The sequence below is a fragment of the Periplaneta americana genome, chromosome 10 (genome assembly GCF_040183065.1).
Source record: "Periplaneta americana isolate PAMFEO1 chromosome 10, P.americana_PAMFEO1_priV1, whole genome shotgun sequence".
In the NCBI taxonomy this organism is placed as follows: Eukaryota; Metazoa; Arthropoda; class Insecta; order Blattodea; family Blattidae; genus Periplaneta; species Periplaneta americana.
This window is the reverse complement of record NC_091126.1, coordinates 177,164,720-177,186,617: the sequence shown is the minus strand read 5'-3', so window position 1 is coordinate 177,186,617 and position 21,898 is coordinate 177,164,720. Positions and strand designations below refer to the sequence as shown.

Sequence of the window (21,898 nt, the reverse complement as noted above, 5' to 3'; positions counted from 1 at the left end):
TTTCCATGTCCGTATTTATGTTATTGTATGTATGGTTAGTATTGGTTATGTGATCGGCATATGTAGATGTATTGTGTTCTTTGGTTATAGCTTTAATGTGTTCTTTGTAGCGTGTTTGGAATGATCTGCCTGTTTGTCCTATGTAGAACTTGTCGCAACTATTACATTTGAGTTTGTATACACCTGTGTGGTCGTATTTATTTGTTTGTGTTTTTTGTGTGTTCAGATGTCTTTGTAGTGTGTTTTCTGTTCTGTATGTTATGTTGTATTTCTGTTTTCTGAATGAAGATGCGATCTTATGTGTGCTTTTGTTTTCATATGTTAGTGTGATGCATTTCTTGTGTTCTTGTGTTTGTGTATTTTTGTGTTAAGTTTTTGTTTTGTCTTCCTTATGATGTTGTCTATTATGTTTGGATTGTAACCATTTTCTTGTGCTATGTATTTGATTGTGTTCACTTCTTCATTGTAGTGTTGTTGGTTCATGGGTATGTTGAGTAATCTGTGTACCATTGTCCTGAATGCAGCATGTTTGTGTTGTATGTGGTGGTTAGATGTGTTGTGTATGTGTGGGGTGGTGGTGGTGGTTGGTTTTCTGTATATTTTGAAGGTGTGTTTGTTGTCGATTTTTGTTATGGTGATGTCTAGGAAATTTATGGAGTTGTTGTTTTCAAGTTCTAGTGTGTATTGAAGTTTTGGGTGTAATTTGTTTATGTATTGGTGTAGTTTGTGTATTTGTCTTTTGTTTCCTTTGTATAGTATGAGTATGTCGTCTACGTATCTGTGCCAGTATATTATGTTGTCTGCATACTTGTTGTGTTCATTGTTGAGTATGTATGTTTGTTCTATGTTGTGTAAAAATATCTCTGCTAGTATGCTGGATATGGGTGATCCCATTGGCAATCCTTCTGTTTGGGTATAGTATTTGTTGTTGTGTGTGAAATAGTTTTGCTTTGTTATGATGTCTGTGATTTCGATGATTTCTTCGATGTATTCTTGTGGTGTGTTGTTATCTGTGAGCATTTGTTTTAGTATCTGTAATGTGTCCTGTATTGGTATATTAGTGTATAAGTTGCTGATATCGAATGATGCTAGTGTTGCACTGTGTGGTATGTGTTGTTGTTTTGTTTTGTTGAAGAAGGTCTATAGTGTTCTTTATTGTTGCCTGTTCTCTGAATTTTATGTTGTTTCTGATGATTTTGTCCATGTGTGTGGCTAATTTGTGTGCTGGTGCCTGTCTGTAGTTGATTAGGGGTCTGATAGGTATGTTTTCTTTGTGTATTTTGGGTAATGCATTGAGTTTAGGTGCTGCTGGTTTGATTGGTTTGAGTTGGTGTTTTATGTTGTGTGGTATTACGTGTTTGCTTTTATTGATTGTGTTTTTTATTGTGTTGTAGTATTGTGTGGTGGGATCTTTTTCGAGTTCTGTGATGTTGTTTTGTTTAAAGTATGTTTCTATTTTGTTGTGTAAGTCTTGTTTGTGTAGTATCACTGTGCAATTGCCTTTTTCTGCTTTAGTGAAAATGAGGTGATGTTGTTGTTTAGCTTTTAGTGTTTTTATTGTTACCTGTTCTCTTTTGTTTGTGTTGGGCTCGTGTATTTTGTTTGCGTGTCTTATGATGTCTTGTCTGATGTATTCTTGGTGTTCTGTTTTTGTGTTTTGTATTGGTGTTTCTGTGTTGATGATTGTCTGTGTTTTTTGTTTTGGTCCTGTGTTGTTGTGTGGTATGTTATGTTTTAATCCTTTTTCCAGTAGATTGGTTTCGTTGAGATTGAAGGTTATGTTTGTTATGTTGTGTATTTTTGGGTGGAATTTGTGTTCTGATTTGTATGTTTTTGTTTGTTGTGTTTTTAGTTTTGCTATTTTGGTGTTGTGTCGTTTCTTTATTTTGTGGCTGATGTTCGATATTATTTTGTTAGTGTGTGTAATGATTTCTTCAAGTTCTGTATGGTGAGTGATGTGCGCTAGATGTAGATATGTTTTGTATGCGTTTGTGTTATGTTTGTTTTTCATGTAATGTTTAGCTTTTAGTGTTTTTATTGTTACCTGTTCTCTTTTGTTTGTGTTGGGCTCGTGTATTTTGTTTGCGTGTCTTATGATGTCTTGTCTGATGTATTCTTGGTGTTCTGTTTTTGTGTTTTGTATTGGTGTTTCTGTATTGACAATTGTCTGTGTTTTTTGTTTTGGTCCTGTGTTGTTGTGTGGTATGTTATGTTTTAATCCTTTTTCCAGTAGATTGGTTTTGTTGTGATTGAAGGTTATGTTTGTTATGTTGTGTATTTTTGGGTGGAATTGTCCACTAGTTCATCAATTAATTATATTCAAGTGTTAAAAGTGGTGTACGCAAGATTCAAAGTGGAATTAAGGAATGAGGAATAAAAGTGACAATTTGGAATAAGTCATTAGATTTAAATGAATGCGAGAACCAAAGTGACTTGATGGGAGAGGTTTTTGGTAAATAGTGAAGTTAAAAACGTACTGTTATAGTGTACAGAAATGACTAGTGATAAGTATTATGAGGGAAGGATAGTAGGTTACAAATTTGAACTGAAAGAAAATAGAGTAATGAGGATGAAGAATCATAAAATAAAGAAGATTAAAGTTATGGTTGTAATGAAAAATAGAATAGAAAAAGGAGATCAAGGTAGCCAGCAAGACAAAGTAATAGTGAGTGTATGATTGATCTAAAGCAGTGTTTATAAATCTGTAGTTCGCAGGCAGATAACAAAACATAAATGAGTAAAAATTGTACACATAAAATGCATACTGTACTGTTTAAGCCAAACTTTCTAAAAGCCATGAACATTTAAACGAACAGGCAAAAATAAATCTGGTATTTCCAGGATATAAGGATGTGACTCCATTGTTACTAACTTCAGAGGATCGCAGTACGTGCCGATAAAAATTGGAAGAGTTGGCAACAAAAAAGCGGTGAAGTAAACAACAATACAATATGATTTTATTGCTCCTGCTTTCCCTTGCTGTTTTAAGTAAACATGTGTTGTCCATATTTCAACAAGCTGATTATTTATTATTATTTAATACTGGTTTTGCTCACAGTTGCCAATTTAGCGATCTGGTAGTTTCAATAGATCTTCAGAAGTGCTAAGTTATAGTTGGACAAAATGTGTCGTGAGTTAACTCCAGTTTCAATATTATATTTTCGAAAATTATTTTAATAATGGAAAAGTGGCTTACAACAGGGACTTTGAAAAGAAAAGCAAGTGATACAGGCGATGCTAATTCTACTGTGAAATGTGTGTTGTAACAGTAAGTAAATGTGATAGGTCTACTTTTAAAGTTGAAGCAAGCAGTTCAAAGAAAAAATACAGTAGGAAATATGATAGTTCGTATTTGGAATTAGGATTTACTTGGTGTGGTGATGAAAGTGAACAGAATCCACAGTATGTTTTGTGTTATGAATTGTTGTCGAACGAGTGTATGAAACTTGCAAAACCCCGACATTTAGAAACAAAGATGGGCATATACATTAAGTTGGTTTCTGTATTTTGTTTTTGTTTGAAGGAGCAATGAAAATCCTTTCTCACAAAGATAGGCTGTTGAAAACTGCACGACCATTTTCGATGCTTCTTCAGATAATTAGGAACATTACTTTTCACTGAAGGCAAGATCCAAAATCAAGGCAAACCAAGATCACGGAATTGCCTTTTAAGGTGACTAGTCACTTGAAAGTTCAATTAACTGTTCTTTTTTCGATAACGAAAGGTCATTCTCGTAACTGTAAGAATGAAAAGGGTCGCGAACTCACATAAATTTCTCATAAAAGTGTAAAAATTTGTAGCATATTTTCCAAATAACTTTTATGGGTGATGATGATGATGATGAAGGTGAGGAAGGGAGAAGGGGAAATCCGGTGTCGGCAAGTACCGTATTCCTGTCGAATAGCACCAAGGAGGCCGCCAAACTTAACGTCCCTGTCTGACGGACGAATCACTATCAACACTGACATATGCCTTCCCTTCATATGTATTGCAGAGAGATTTGGGATTTAACCCAGGCATATTGGTGCACAATTTAGTGATTAGAAGTTAAAAAGAATACGAACTATTAAATAAATAATAAACACGAAAGTAAAGTGTAGCCTACTCAGAGAAACACGAAATACGTCACTTCTATGTTGTCCATTAAATTATCAGTCATCACTCAAGCAATCTTCTTTTCCTTGAAGTTGAGGATAACATTCTGTACAGATTGTGGCCATATCATCACCACAGACACATCATTTACAATTCTTCAAATAGTCTTAGTTAGCCTTGTCTTCCAAGATGTGTCACAGAGGAGTGTATGTCGCAATGCAGTCTCATACAGACTAACGGTTAAAACAGTTGAGTGACACTGGCTTGTAGTAAGTATGAAGATAGGAAGGTATTGTAACAGTAAAGCCACAACTATGGAAATTAAAAAATTGATGGTAGAAAAACGTATGCTTGTATCAATCTGATACACATGCGACTGATGGAAGTTAGTGGAAATCCCAATTATGAATTCCATGTTTTGGTAAAAGAACTAATTTCTGGTAAAAATGTTGCAGACATAAAATTTGGCCTCACTTTGTCTCAAATTTCATCATTTAAATTTGCACTTATCACTTCTTGTGACGTAAAAAGGTAGTTTTCTATGGTCAGCTGTCAAAAGAAAAAGTGGCCGCTCTCCTGAAACAAAATTCCCTTCGGGTATCTTCGCTACAATTCGGAGACAGGCGATGTTACATGTTGTTGGACCACGCTGCCTGATATCTACAGTTATAATTGAAGTATTCTGTGTGTTGTTCGATAGCGTAATGGTAGCGTTCAGGCCTCTTATTCATGAGGTCCTGCGTTCGACTACAACCTCGTGCTTCTTATGTTCTTTTTTGTTCTGTTTTTGAGAGAGACAAACTATACATAATGGCTCCTTTCTCTTTTACGATTATTTTAGTAATTAACTTCAGGTTCATTAATATATTATGCCATGACTTTATCATTATGATATTGTGGCTGCAAATGGAAAGGAAAAAGATTTTATTCTCAATAAAATTATCTTTCGTGACATAAACAAAACAAATTTACTGGAGTCGGCCTTAAAACATTCAAACAATTAAAGTGTTCAAAAAACAAAACAAAAAGTCACAATTCAATATTTAGTCTATCTTCCTCTTATCTCGATCATCTTGCAATCGAGTGGGCATGGAATTGACTAGTCTTTGCAAATAGCGACTGTTCTTAGACATGATATTCCAGGCATTCTGTACATACATACATAAGTGTTCTGTCCATGGACAGGTTTTTTATTGCAAACCCAGCAATCTCCAATCTTTCCTATTTTCTGCCTTCCTCTTAGTCTCCACATATGATCCACATATCCTAATGTCGTCTATTATTATTTTCAACCAGAGACCCAACCAATTCCTTTTTCTCTTTCTAATCAGTTTCACCATCATTCTTTCTTCACTCACTTTTTCAAACACAATTTTATTTCTTATTCTGTCTGTCCACTTCACACACACCGTTCTTCTCCACATCCACATTTCAAATGCTTCAATTCGTTTCTCTTCATTTCGTCGTAATGTCCATGTTCCTTCCCCATACAATGCCACACTCCACACAAAGCACTTCACTATTCTCTTCCATAGTTCTTTTTCCAGAGGTCCGCAGAAGATCCTTCTTCTTCTATTAAAAGCTTCCTTTGTTCATGTTTGCAGTTTTTCTTGGGAAGGATAGGTATAAATGCGGTAACATCCCGTTGCTTTCCACATACCACTATCTCTTTCGCATCTTATTAAATTCCAGGGGGCCCAAGTGTGGAGATGAGGAGAGTGGATTTGACTAATTGGGCCCTCTGGACTTCACCGAAAGTCGCAGCAAGGGTTAAATATTAATTCTATCAGGATGTTTGACCCGATCAGACCGGGAAATCTCAATTAGCCTTTGCCCCCCGCATCCTGGACTAGCTTCTACAAATCATCAGAAAATCTTAGAGTGTGATTGGGCCAATTTTCCCGAAAATATTTCCACACTTTTGCCCTCGTAGCTCAGCGGACGAACGTCGGAATTTAGATGTCAACGTCTCAGGTTCGATTCCTCGTTACTCCTTTTCATTTTATTGTGGTTCAAGATAGTATAATGTAATAATACAAAAAGAAAAACTAATACCAGTATTATGCGGCTGGATTTTTCCAAACCTAATATCAAATTTATGTTATTTATATCGCTAAAGAACGATGACAATATAAATAACTTGAATATTATACAGTATCACTAAAGAACGATAACAGAATATGATAAATATCGGTTTGTTTAATTAATATAAGATATTATCTATACTTGGGAAGGTCTATGTTGGCAGAGCTACCTGATGTCTTGGGAAGGGTCAGGGAGGGTGAGTTGAACTAATCCTATGACACAGACACTTGTAGAACAGCATTTCCTCTTTCTTTCCTCCCCCTCCCTCACCAGAACATCTGGAAAGGTTGTCAGTGGTGGATGTTATTACCACTATGTGTTAACAACATTTTTCAGTGTAGTTTGAGAAGGCCCTTATAATAATTTTATAATTAAAATGTTAGAAATATTGTGCTTTATATTAGGCCTACTTGTCCTACTGTTTGTGATTCTTGGTGTAGGAACAAGAGGAAAGCCACTGCAGTCTGACGTCAGGGAAATAGTGTGCAATGTACATAAGTTTTTTGTGGAGGAGTATGATGCTTTGAAAGTCGGAAACCCTACAATAAACATAGTCGAAGTAGCAAAGCGAACTCCTGCTGCGTGTGGAGTATCTGAACGCACTGTTTACCGTATCCTAAATGAAAAGAGAGAAGCAGATGAATCAGGAAAAAAAGTGTCAACTCCAGGCAAAAAGCGGCCGAAAAGAACTCCCACAAAAACCAATGTAGACTCATTCACTGCGGCCGCCATCAAGAGACAGATTTACTCCTTGTATAAGACTGATTTTACTCCGAGTGTGGAAGATATTCGTGATGCTCTCGATAAGTCTGGGTTATTTTATGGCAGCAAATGGTAGGTGCGGTAAAGACTAAAAAAACTTAATTTCCGTTACACTAAGAATAACTTCGGACGGAAGCTTCTGACAGAGAAACCCGACATAATTGCTAAGCGATTCCATTTCTTAAGGAGGATGCGCGACTTACGAATAACCGGCCGCCCTATCGTTTACCTAGACCAAACATGGATAAACATTAATCACACGAAGAGCAAAATTTGAATTTGTGACGATGGTGACATTCCTCTGAACGTGCCCTTAGGAAAAGGGGGACGATTTATTATTGTGCATTAAGTCAAGAAATGAACGCCATTAATTTCAAACATTGGTTCGAAAAGAAACTTCTTCCGAACATTCCACAAAACAGCATCATTGTAATGGACAACGCCTCTTACATCTGTACAGCTCCCACTTCTGCATCTTCTAAATCAGACATGCAGTCTTGGTTACGTCAGAACAACATAGAGTACGATCCAAAGGCGACAAAAATCGTGTTGTACGACATAATAAAATTTTAAAAAGGAGAAAATGGTAAGGTACAAACTGGATACCTCAGCTCAAAGTGAACCACACCGGCATACCGTAGTGCGACTGCCACCATACCACTGTAATTTTAGTGTCATTGAGTTCATCTGGGCACAACTGACAAATGACATCGCTAAACATAATGTATCTTTCAAATCCAGTGAAGTCATAAAATCATTTGAAGAAGCGTTGTCCAAGTTCACGCCAGAGAATTGGAAAAATGCGTGTGAACATGTTAAAAAGGAAGAGGATTTTTTATTGGGAAAGGGATGGAATGATTGACAAAGCGGTGGATCGTTTCGTAATAAGTTTGGACTCTGATAGTGATGACGATGACGGCGACGACAACATGGAAGTAGAAGTAGACGAATCCGCCACTGCACATACAAATAGTTTTATGGAGAGTGTCTGTCTCTTGCCACCATCCCCCCCAGCAGATGTCCGGTCAGCCACTGAGTGAGTGAGAGGTAAGAAATATATCTTTCTCTGTCTAAATTTCTCTGCCAACTAAAGAATTCTATACTATAATACGTATTTAATTATCTAAATAAAATAACCTATTTTACAAAGAAAGATGGTTATTTGTGTTATAATAATTACGTACATAAAATACAGATTATTTATATTGCGAAAGAACAATAACAATATAAATAACTCGAATATTATTTTATAATGCTAATGAAGGAAAACAGAATATAAATGATAACTTGAATATTATTTGTATTGCTAAAGAACGATAACAATATAAAAAACGTGAATATTATTCATATCGGATTTCACAGATTTATTACGGATGTATTTAAGAAATTGTAGAAGAATAGTAATTAGTAACAGTGTCCTATTTATTCTTCTTGGAGCCAAATTTGTAACTTTTAAAAGTGTGGTTACTATGTTGAAGTGTATGTGTTGCAACGGATGCTTGATTTGTTATATATGTGAGTCAGTTATGGGATGCTTGATGTCGTCACAATGTCGTAATTATAGTTTGATTGTGTTTGTGTAACTATTGTGTATTAATTTATTATGTATGGTACAGAAAGCTGCATATTTGTGTTATAGAAGTGTTACGTATGTGTGTTGTTAATGTTTTTGTATGTTTCAAATTGATAACTGATATTTGTTTTGCACTCGCAATGTCTAATTTATGGATTGTTTATGTTTTGTTTACATCGCGTAAGCTAATTTAATTTTCTTTTCCATTTCTCTTTATGCTTATCTTTTTTGTGTATAAAACTATAGCCCTAACATACATATGTAAAATAGGGCTAACCCCCATTGGAGATACAATAATAATAATTATTATTCATATCGTTATAAAACGATAACAGAATACAAATGATGACTTGAATTTTATTCATATCTCTAAAGAACGATAACAAAATATAATGTGATATCCATAAAGAACGATAACTGGATATAAATGATAATTTGAATATCATTTACATCGCTAAAGAGCGATTAAAAAATAAAATGAAAACTTGAAGAAGGCCCGAACCCACAACCTTTCAATCATTAAACAAGCACTCTACCGCTGGTCTATGAGGCGCAGATATGGAACACTTTCATAGTTCCGGAACTGCTTGCACAAGCACATGCATCATGTAACATCGCCGCGACCCGAAGTGGACTTTGAAAATATTCGCTGTTCACGAGTGCGGCCACTTTTTTTTTTTTTTTTTACAACTGTACAAAAACATTCTGACAGATAAAAGCATGAACTTGACTGCAGAAAATTTGGAAAGACTGTTAGTAGTACACTGAGTCATTCAAAAATAAAATGTAAGTTTAAGTTTTGATAGTGTATGAATGCATGAATATTTTAAGGTTTCGCAGTGCATGAAAATCTGTCTCTAGTTATCAACATTATTTTGTTAACACCTAACTGCACAAAATCATATTTATGTATACAAATTAAATATTCATTCACAAACTTGCCTATGAGGACTAGCACGATGACGACGTTTGCTCTGACTAGGTCCACTTTCATGAGGATCATAATCATCAAAATGTGTAGTTGAGCAATGAGATGCTCTTTTTTCTCCTCTCGACCAACATGGCGAAGAATGGCCCATTGTCTCTGTACTCTGCAACATTCAAATTTTAATTTTGATTTAAATTATTGTGCACATTTATCAATGTAGATTTGCTTCTGTTATTTTATACATAATGTCAGAAAATACATAAGTAACTTATTTTAGTTATATTGCAAAGAAGGGGATTTACGCTAAAAAGTTTATATACACAATAGGCTGTATCGAAAATGGACCTTGAAAATTGTTTTCTGAATTTCAAAGTGTGCGACCCCTAAAAAGTTGCATTTTAGTCTTAAAAACAATCCCCTACCACTAAAAAATTGCATTTTAGTCTTAAAAACAATTTGTTAAAATCAGGCTGCTTTAAAACAAATTTGACCAAGGAGAAGGAACTATGAAATTTATTTAGTTTATGTTTTTATGACAAATATTAGAGTTGTCAACAACTTTTTGTTTAGTAGTTACTGCAACTCTTGAAATTTTTGCCAGTTTATGAGTAATCATATGTAAAATTTCTAAACTATACAGTTCTTGGATTCTAGCTTGAAATTTCACCCACATACTACCACAGTCTACTATATACAGTCACGAAGCTTGAGTTTTGAGGGTGCTAGAAACAATAGACTGTGACGGTTCTATTTTGTATTGCCTGTAATGAGGCGATATTAGCAATCCTAGTGGTGAGCAACTATCTAATGTTTGCATATTTACTACATATTGAGCTTTGCGATTGTATATACTAGACTGTGATACTACTAAGAGCTAGTTACGCATATATACAGAGTTTCTTTAGGATATATTATGTAATGGTTATGGAGATATTGAATTTTAACTCTCATAAAGATGCCATATTTATTATAATATTTTGGGAGAAACAGATCAGTATTAGAAACTACACTAACCTAAAACTCACCACAAGGAGGTGGTTGCCATTCCACCTGCCCACGAGTCATTTATTTAACTACAATTATTTTTTTCTTTCTCAGTGCAAAAAAGCTTCATTTCTTTTTTTCCTCATACAATATTGACAAGGTTCTACAGATGTCAAGTTTGATAGGAACATAATTTTCTTGCGCAAATCAAGCTTTCAGGTATAACTCCCTGTAAAGTTGATTTGAATAATTTCGAGGGAAAAATTGTTCCGGGGCCGGGTATCGAACCCGGGACCTTTTTGGTTAAACGTACCAACGCTCTCCCAACTGAGCTACCTGGGAACTCAGTTGGGAGAGCGTTGGTACGTTTAACCAAAAAGGTCCCGGGTTCGATAACCGGCCCCGGAACAATTTTTCCCTCGAAATTATTCATAGCTGTCTTGCCTTCTCACCACACATAGAAGAACAAAAAGTGTCAGTGACAATTTTCACATGTCTCTCGACTGCTTGGAATTTACAAGATAATTCAGGGATAGCAATCTCAGGAATCTTATTGTTTGAAAGCATTATTGTAAAGTCATTCGTGCTGATATGACTTAAAACAGAGGGTTCTGTAACAGGATACACATCCTAATTAATCATTTCAGTGTAGTCTTCAGCTAATAAGTTTAGTTCCGCCATTGCAAAAATCAGAATATTGTTTTTCTTTCCACTATCTGCAGCTGAGACTCTGGCTTGTAGGCTACAATTCTTGTCACAGATTGTCTCATTTCTTGTCTGTTGCTTGTTGTCTGTTATAATGGCGAACAACAAGTTCTCCAGATGAGCAAAAACGAGTTTTTTTGTAATTATTTTATTTATTACAGGTAAGCATCAGATTGCAAATAACGTGTAAAGCAAACCACTAGAAATAGATGCCTCACTCCATCCTTCATTAGTGGCTTTGTTTTTACAGTGAACCAAAGTGCTATGTAAATTTTTAACTACAAACTCCACATAATTTTTGAGAATATCTTATGGATCTTCATTGGAGACCTACAAATGCAGAATTGTGGACATGGTTGTAAGCCATCTTGCATGTTTCAATTTTCATGGTTTCCTGCTTTCCTAGCTTTTTCACACTGTCCACTCACAACACACTGACTTATTTGTAAATAAATATCTTCGATATGAGCTTAGGTTGGTTACACTTCTGGCAGCTCTGCTGTGATAGGAGTAGAAGTCACTAACGGTACCACTTGGTTTTCACATTTTTCTAGAAGCTTTTCCAATCGGTCCCATGAAATAGGATGGTTCTGTAGCATTTCTGTCTGAATGTGGAGAAATGAAGACAACAAACCAGTGGAGTTGACACCCAACATGATTTTCAATCATTTGAATTACACTATGTTTAGCACTGACATTTGTGATTGTTCTGTCACAAACAATTGCTCTTAATTTCATAGTATCTATAATGTGAAACTCCAGGTTACTGATAAGTGGGAAAGCAATGCATTTTACTGTGAATGCTGGAGTTAAAATTGTGCGATCAAGATATTTATTACCTGGTTCTTCTAATAGTACATAGTGGTCTTGTCTTCATTAGTGGTGATCATGTGATTTCTGGTTCCTATCAAAGTTTGATCCTTCATCCGAAGTAAATACCAACTGGTGATTTTATTTTATACTGAAAATGTTATTGTGGTAATCTGTGATTATTCAGTGGAGCTGACACATCCAAAACTCTTAGAATAGATGTCTTTAACCACGCTTTCTTCATTTTCTTTGCAACAGCATTAGAAATTTCACTTTTTGCTAGCTCTTTACTTTCTTGCACTTTCAAATTTAGATGTGTTTAAAAATATCTCATGTCTCAATATGTTGTAGAACTTTCGAACACAGAACAGAATATTGCTTCAAGTTTGATACCAGTACTTGTTTTCTTTCTCATTTTAACACCTTATTCTGCCATTTTATATTTCACTTCAAATCATAACAACACTGAGAGTAAAACCTTCTTTAATCTGCGACAGTCTTTCAAGTGAACCATACATCATTCGGCACAGTGCCATTTCATCGCGTCCTACATAACCTCTACCCTTGTCAAAGACCACCCATTTCTACTGAAAGAATTTCACAGCTGCAGAATATCAAAATGCACAAAAACAGAACTATGGAATACCGAATTGCAGTGACTTATATGACACACTTCCTGAAATTTTACAGTTTTGCAGTGTCTTTAAATATTTGAAGGAGTTCCTCATCGGTAGAAAGTTATCAGATCTGTTTAAAAATTTTTGTGCATTCATATAAGGGTAGTAAGCAACTTTTTAGATGTGACGCATTTAAAAATTAGGAAAAAAAAAAAAATTCGATACAGCCTAATACACAATGGTATTTTAACATCGAATGCTCTATACATATTTATTTCTCATTTGTCAATCATTCCATCATCTCAATGACCACAAACTAATGATGCTGTTGAAAGGGCTGAATTAATAAATTATAATCTTTAAAAAAGAAAGCGTTATTTCACATCAAAAACAAAATTTAAAAGTGCAAAAAAAGGAGGGGTGAAAGAACAAAATGCTTTTCCCCATAATTTATGTGCATATCTCTACAACCATATTGCATTAAAAAAAGTTCAACAAAAATATAACTGATAAACCTTTAAAATTAACAGCCTTCCTCTCCTTCAAAATTTACACTTTTTCAAACATAGTTTACTTATTATTAAGATTTTCTCACTAAATATATTAGAACGCAATAACACACACTAATGTCACTGAAACAATTATATCAGAATAGAGAACATGTGAGCAAATGGAAATAATCTGGATTTGTAGAGCAACAGACAACAGGCAGCCTTTCGGTGTTCTTGAATTTCCACAAAATTCAATATTCATTGAAAAGACACAAGATGAACTTCAAAGTAAAAAAATTGGGGATATTCAAGTAAGTTTACAGCTAAGTTTGAAATGAAACCAACATAACTTGCATCTCAATTCTTAACTAGTCAGGTAGTCTAGTAGTAGGCCAAAGGGGAAACTTGAAATAATTTGCTACAGACTGACAGACCAAGAAAAAAAAATATATACTCTGTCTTCCAGAAAATACCTGTCCCCATCCAACATAACCGTGGCCACTATAAATCTGAATTTTCATTGAATGTGACAAATTAAATTATTAACCCTATGTTGTCATTTTCATTCAGTAAATATATGTACACAGACTATTTGGTGGCTTCATTTATATTGGTGGACGAATATGTCCTGTGACTAACATGTTCTGATTCCACATTTCTGCCCTAATATTTTAACAATACCGCTGTCATAATAAAGGTAGGATTGCAATCTTAATGAGGAAAAATATTTTTATTGCAAAACAAAATGAGATATCGTTCATTAATTTATTACTTTTTGTTAAAATATTAGGGCAGAAATGTGGAAACAGAACATGTTAGTCATAGAACATATTCGTCCACCATTATAAATGAAGCCACCAAATAGTCTGTGTACATATATTTACTGAATGAAAATGACAACATAGGGTTAATGGTAAAATTTCAGTATACGGATTCCTCACTGACAATTATATCTTAAAATACTAAAAAGAGCAGATTTGTCGGCGTTTGTCGAATGCGCATCAACATGCTTACGAAAAGGCACTTTTCAGTGCCAATAATTTATTTTGTGTGCACAAGGTTGGAATTTTCAAGTAAGAGGTAAAGGAAGGAATCCGTGTTCTGAAATTTATCCAAAAGGAGTATAATTTAGAGTGTATAAATGAACAAAGTCCCAAATTTCTGGATCCCATATTTCTCCGTAAGTTCTTCAAATATCAATATATCATTTACCACAGTAATAAACAGGTAAGCAAACTCACACTGCTGTTCTCAGTTATTTCTTAATGCCTTCAATTCTAACCAGCCAATTTCACTACACTCTAACCTCAAATTGATCGCTAACCCAGCATCCACATTACAGTGGAATTTGCCCCACCTACTATTAAAGAGTTACAGATATTTCTGTAGCTTGCTCTGTTTCGCGTGAACAGATATATGAAAAGTAAAACCATTTCATTTATTGAAAAACATTACAACTACAGAAGAAAATACCTAAGACGTATGTGTATAAATACAGGCAATGCAATAAAATGTTTACCTGAGAATGATTTGGCATTGATCCTATTGCCAATGTACGGGAATGAGATCCTCCATGATGAGCTGAAGGATCCGAAGATTCCTCGGGTTTTCCTTGATTTACTTTCTTTTTCGAAAGAATAGTCATGTTTGGACCATTTAATACAACCTCGGCAAAAGGATGTATTTAAGTTATGTCTTAGCCAAATTAAATTCCTTACACAACAAAACTCTTCGCAAGCACAACACCACAACTCCTAACTACCAACATACAAACATCACTACCATGCTATCAAAGAGGCAGTGATCGAGTTTCTTCTTCTTCTTTCTCTCTCATGGCCTCGGTCACAACATCCTGTTTCCATGCAGCCAACTTACAGAACTTGTAATATATTCTATGCATTAACCGAATATTGTCTATGTTAAATGTCTTAATTGACATCACAGTCTAATCACAGTCTAGTATATACAGTCACGAAGCAATACTTACTAAATATGCAAACATAGACAGTTGAAATATGCATCCATAGATAGTTGCTAACCACCAGGATCGCCACTATCGCCTCATCACAGACTCTTTCCCAAGCAGACCATAAAATGTGTTGTACTTTCGATATCGTGTTCTTTTGAAAAAAATTAACACCTTCCTTCCACTATTGAAATATTAAATAATTAAGGTTTATATATTATTTTCATAAAATATATATTATATTCTATAAACTCACCTTCCTGGATCTTTCGGAAGATGGATAACTCTAACTTATTTTTCTTACAATTTATACTACTACAAACGACTCCTTGTCCCATATTATAATTCAAATTATTGTATTTTAGCCATTTACATTTATTACAACCGATAACGAACATTTCACAGTTTACATAGCTTTTCACAAAAATGCGAAATACGGCACAGTCAATGCTTTTTCGATCTAGACCAGGCCGTAATGTTTGTTCGGGTTTTCTATTTCAGTCTATGGAGCTCAGTGAAATATTATATTATAACTTCATTGCTTATCATTGCTAAGCTTTATTTAGTGTAATGTGTTCATAAGTTCCGTTTACTTCTTGTTGCATAATATGTTGTAGAAATAATTACAAAACTGTGTTATTTTAATGTGAAGAGAATTTTACAAGTTAACATAATCTGTTCGCGTCAACATTTCAAGTTGAAGCTATTTTGAGGTTTAATAAAAAATAATTTATATTGTGATTTCAATTTAGCACATCTACCTTCCTTAATTTTAGACAAAACATTTACCATACCACTCCTATGAAATTAGTGTACGTACAATTGTGTTCCTTCGTCTCTTAATTAGTAGATAAATACTGTTGGCGCAACTTATCTGGGCAGCTGGGTCCCCTAGTGCTCTCTCGCTGCCTCGTAGAAAACTGCTATCTCCCTGACCGTCGCTGCTGCAGTTGTACGTACAGTTACAAAAACATCGTTCGGTATTTATTTTCAGTGCATTGCATTGGATGTGGTAGGTGAAAGTGTATGGATTCACAAAAATATAAATAAATCGCATTCTTCTTCGTCTGAGTACATTCATTGATAGTGTTCTGCCCAAGGGCAGGTTTTTCACTGTAAACTCACCATTCTCCAGTCTTTCCCATTTTCTGCCTTCCTGTTTGTCTCCTATATGACCCATATATCTTAATGTCGTCTATCATCTGATATCAATTTAAATCCTGTGCAAATTCAACCTCGCAAATTTATAACGCAATAATTAACAACAGATCCCTATTAGAAACAACGACAACCAAATTTCTTGGCTTAAAAATCGAAAATGTGTTAAATCGGAAAAATCATATTAAAGAAATTACCCCCAAACTAAATTCAGCTTGTTTTGCTATTAGATCTATGCAAAAGATAGTAAATATCAATATCTTAAAACAATATACTTTGCATACTTCCACTCGGTAATGAGTTTTGGAATAATATTCTGGGGAAATTCCACAGATAGTAACAGTATATTTCTATTCCAAAAAAGAGTAATTAGAATAATAATAGTAGGTGCCAAATCTAAGGAATCTTGTAGGACTATTTTCAAAAAACTACAAATAATGCCCATGGCTTGTCAGTATATCTTTTCATTAATAGTCTTCCTCGTATGTAATCGTGAAAACTTTGTAACTAATTCAACAGTTCATAGCATAAATACACGTCAAAAAAATGACTTTCATACTCCATCAGCAAGTCTATCGTGCTATCAAAAGGAGTGCGTTATATGGCAGTAAAAATTTTTAATAGCCTCCCTATCGATATAAAAAATGAAACTCAAAACATAAGGTTATTTAGGGCCAAATTAAAGAAGTACCTAATTTCTCACGCCTTCTATTCCGTAGGTGAATTCATGACATTCAATAACACTTCATGAAATTGATACTAAAACTATGTGTTGTACTAGTAGACTGTATTGTAAATCTCGTCTGTATATATATTTCATCTAGACTGTGATTATAAATTAAGACTTTATAATAGTATTAAGTTTTTTGACTTGTTCCATATTCTAGCTGTAAAGCAATGTATGAATACCATGGAATGTTAATAAATACAATACAATACAATACAATACAATATTCTTCTGCCCGAACTCTCCTCCCGTTCACCATTCCTTTCAGTGCATCTTTCAGAAGACAGTTTCTTCTGAACCAGTGACCAAGCCAATTCTTTTTCCTCTTTCCAATCAGTTTCAGCATCGTTCTTTCTTCATCCACTCTTTCCAACACAGCTTCGTTTGTTACTCTGTCCACTTCACACACTAACCTGATTCATATCCACAGTCGCCCTCGGTAGCGTAGTTAGTATAGTGCTGGCCTTCTATGCTCGAGGTTGCGGTTTCGATCCCGGCCGAGGTCGATGGCATTTAAGTGTGTTTAAATGCCACAGGCTCATGTCAGTAGATTTACTGGCATGTAAAAGGACTCCTGCGGTACAAAATTCCGGCACACCGGCGACGCTGATGTAACCTCGGCAGTTGCGAACGTCGTTAAATAAAACATAACATTATCATTGTTGACAATGATCTTCATTCCATATTGTTCACAGCTGTCATTTAGCTCCAGTAGTATATCCCTTAGTATCGTCTCATCTTCTGCTAACAACGCCATATTATCAGCAAATCTTATACAATTTATTCTTCTTCCTCCTATCAATCCTCCCATGTTCTGAAAACAGTTCTTCACTCAATTCTCCAAATAGATGTTGAACAGGATAGGTGATAAAGGGTATCCTTGTACGCCTCACCATATTTCACTTCCTTCTGACATTTCTTCTCCTATCCTGATTTTGACACGTTTCATATCAAGGTTACTGAACAGCCTCCTCTCTTTCCAATCCACGCCAATTTTCTTTAGGATCTCCATCAGTTTATTTCAGTCCACTCTGTCAAACGCCTTTTCTAAGTCCACAAATAAGTCCTTTTTCGAATGCCATAGTATTTAAAAAAATGTATAAATTAATACCATTGTGTTAACCTACCTCTTCTTTCCAGGAGATTTCAGAGTCTCGTTTTTTTTTCGTTCCATAATATTCTTACATTTGCTTTATAGCATAGAATAAAGAACATGTCCAATTCCTACGTTTAACAATAAAATGCAATACATATAAAATGCAAAATATGAAATACAGTATGTACAGAATTAATACCTTAATAACAATAATATTTTATACAATGTAATATGTTTACCATTTAATAGTCTTATAATATTTACACAGTACTGTGAAATGTCAAGAATTCATCTACAGAATAGAAAGTGTGAGATATTAAGTAATTTTTTAGTTTTACCTTAAATAATACAGGGTTTTGGTTATGATTCTTAATGTCTTCAGGAAGACTATTGAACATTTTTATCGCCATGTAACGTACTCCCCTTTGAAAGCATGATAAATTTGATGATGGCGTATGAAAATCATTCCTTCTGCGGGTATTTATACTATGTATGGCTGAGTTAGTTGGAAAATTTTCCTTTATTACATAAGAGGAAATTTATTGTAGAGTATATGCATTGATTTGTTAAGGTTAAAATCTCTAATTTTTTAAAAATAATCTACATGATTCTCTAGCCTTTGCTCCAACTATTATTCTAATGGCTCATTTTTGTTTTTGTTTTTTTTTATGTTTAATATTGGTCGACCAGCAAACTTGCTATACAGACCACTGTCTCTTTTTTGTAATAAGAATATATTTTTACTATCTACAGAATTTCCCCAAAATATTATTCCGTACGATATAATGGAATGAAAATAGGCAAAGTATATTGTCTTTAAGATATTGCTGTTTAGAAATTGTTGTAACGACCTAATTGCGAAGCATGCTGAGCTAAGTTTGGGGGTTATTTCTTTGATATGATTTTTCCAATTTATTGTATAGTGTTATTAATATGCAAACCAAGAAATTTGGTTGTTGATGTTTCTAGTAGAGGTATATTGTTGATAGTTGTGTCCAATGTTTCAGAGATTAAATTTGAAGTGGCTTTAAATTGAATTATGTTAGTTTTATTAATGTTTAATGCTAGTTTATTGGTTGTAAACCAGTCATAAATTTTAAGGAGAATTGTTTCTGTTTTATATTTGATTGTGGCAAAGTTCTTGTTTGTAATTATGATACTTGTGTCATCTGCAAATAGTATAGGATAACCTATTCCTTTTATTATGGGGCCAAGGTCATTTATAAAAATTAGAAAAAGAAGAGGCCCTAATATAGATCCTTGTGGGACCCCTGTATGAACATTTCCCCATGTCGAAGTATTTTTAAAGGAGTTGTTAAATGCGTTGATTTCCACTTTTTGTTTTCTGTTTAGGAGATATGACTCAAACTAGTGATATGCTATGCCTTTAATACCATAGTATTCTAAGTTTGGATGTTGCTGCGCATCTTTCCTTATTCTTAGTATGGATCTCGGACTGACACCTGTATATCTGGCAGCTCTCTCGGTCGCCTTATTAACGTTTATTGTTAAACATTTCTCTTTCTCCTCTTGATCACAACAAGCAATCACTGACCTTATTATCTCCCTCTCCTTACTATGTATAACCTTGTTGGATCTCGTATTATTACCAGCCATTGCATGAACGCAAAACTACTGTACATACAACCAATTCTACGATCACAGTAAGCTGTAAGCAAGCAACTGCATTTTACCTGTCTCGTAGACTGTCCTCCCCTCTCCTGCATCGCTACCGCTAGAAGGTACCTCTCGCTCCCCGCGCCCATCTCTTTTAGCTGCCCAGATAAGTTTCGCGGATAATACAATAATTCAGTACACAGTCTAATATATACAGTCACGCAACTTCAACACTTTTTCTGCCAACATTCGCGACACTAGCGCCCAAGCGGCAGGCAAGGCACTGGTCATAGTCTCGTTCAACTAGCACGTGCTTTAAAGGGATGCGAGATGTTATAATAACGTTTTAATCATGCGTCGGAATAAAGGCAATGTGTGCAATGACCAAAATTGCAGTAAAAACAAGTTTAAATCTCCGAATTTGTCGTTCTTCAGATTCCCTAAAGACCAAGAGAAGATCATAACTCAGTCATAACCAATAATCCACGTTGTAGGTAGCCTACGTATTGTGTTCTATAAAACATTGATTAGTTATCAGTTACCTATTTGTATGTCAGGAAGGAGAGTTTAAATAAAAACAAAGTAAATACCTGTTACAGTATATATATTTTTTTTTTGCAGAGATCATATGTGTAAATGTGTAACCATTCCGATTTTGGATACTATATCTACAGTCTTTAATGCAAGTAATTCCATAAGTTTTGTATTCTTGTTTTTTTTTTCTTTATATTTTTCAAAAGTTGAATGTTATATTGCATTCAAGTAGGGATCATGGTGTTAATTTTGCAAGAATTCATGGAGTATTGTAATCCTTTTGCAAAATGTTCACTTCTTGAATAAATCCAGACTGTGTCGATAAATTTCTGATGTGTTGGTGTAGATTCATGTGGCAGACGTATTAAGTTCTCAAGAGCCTTTTTAAATTTAATATAAAAAGCAATTCTTTCTGTAATAATTTGCATGACTATTATTGGTGTTGATTTTACATTCCCAGTGATTATTTGAGCCCTTCAGAGCAGAAGTGGTGTAAGTCAAAATTAGGTAATGAGGTTTAAAGTAAAAATTCTGTAAAATACAGCGAAAAGTAGCAATTCATATAACCTTCATGCTATTCACTGACTACTAATAGTTTAAATAAATTCAATATTAACTGCTACTTTGCTCTGTATTTTAAAGAATGTTTACTTTAACCCTCATTACCCATTTTTTACTTACGCCACTTCTGCTCTGAAAATAAAATTAGGCCTACATTTTCTGAGTTATTTGAAGTTACAATTTTTTCAACAAAATTGTATGTTCATTTATTTGTTCTCACCTACGTCATATTAACAGTAAGTGCATGTAAATTACGTATGGTAGGATAAGTTAAAATTAGGCGTATGTGTGAAAACTGGAAATGTAATGCAAAACGCGGTAAACATGCCATAAAAAATTTAAACCATAATATCAGCACTATTTGTGACTCAAAATAATAAAGGAAATACCGGTTCTTAAGAAATGAAAAATAATGAACTTCATAAATCAATGTCTGTCATATTAAGGTTTAAATCTTCCTCTTTTCATTTTCAAGTTTGCCTCAGCGGCCGAGTTTACCCCAATTTGCGGTATGGAAAATAGTTAATTTCTCTGGAAATATGGAGAGGAGTTCACCATGCGATGTACCATACGAGGACCTCTCAGCTCTGCGCGCTGTGCGCTCTTTCCATCTGAGTTATGACGGGACCCGATTCACGGCGCCGGCCGAACTCTCTCCTCCTTTGCATCATTAATGGCCTACTACCTGTATTTAAGACATACAAGCCATGTACGCAGGAGCGCATATTTAAATGACTTTGAGGCCATTATGAATCACTGTTAACATTAGTATATACTTGAAGTGAGGTTTCGTGTATTATGGCACAGCAAATTTCCATCACCATATGATTTCGTTCGAAGCGTAACACTGCTTACCCTTCCTAGCACATCAACCCTGAAACGATATACTAGGACTTGTACAGTACAAATACTATGGGCCTCATATGACAGCGATTATCTGAACTGCATAGATGAGGAGGCATTTGGTTCTCTGGTAATTGACGATATGGCTATTTGACCAGATTTACAATATGTTAGATCAAATGATGATGTAATTCGCACTGTAGACATGGACTTGAAAAAAATAGTGGCCTGGAGAATAATTTTGCTACTAGATTCGCGTGTTTTGTATTCCAAGATCTAGTGACCCATTTCGCAATTCTAGTTCACTATTTTTTTACAAATAATGTGACCGGTAAAAAATTGAAGG

General features: G+C 34.7%; 1 protein-coding gene across 1 annotated transcript in view; it reads right to left on the bottom strand.

Moving 5' to 3' along the window:
• Nucleotides 1-14,831, bottom strand: part of Duba (Deubiquitinating enzyme A) — a 50,040-nt gene extending 35,209 nt beyond the window's left edge. Inside the window, exons 1-2 of the mRNA XM_069838513.1 lie at nt 14,570-14,831; nt 9,458-9,606 (exon numbers count right to left, since the gene is read on the bottom strand). Coding sequence (XP_069694614.1) covers nt 9,458-9,606; nt 14,570-14,695 — 275 coding nt within the window. The 5' untranslated portion in view covers nt 14,696-14,831. The remainder of the gene's footprint in view (nt 1-9,457; nt 9,607-14,569) is intronic.
• Nucleotides 14,832-21,898: the final 7,067 nt, after the last annotated feature.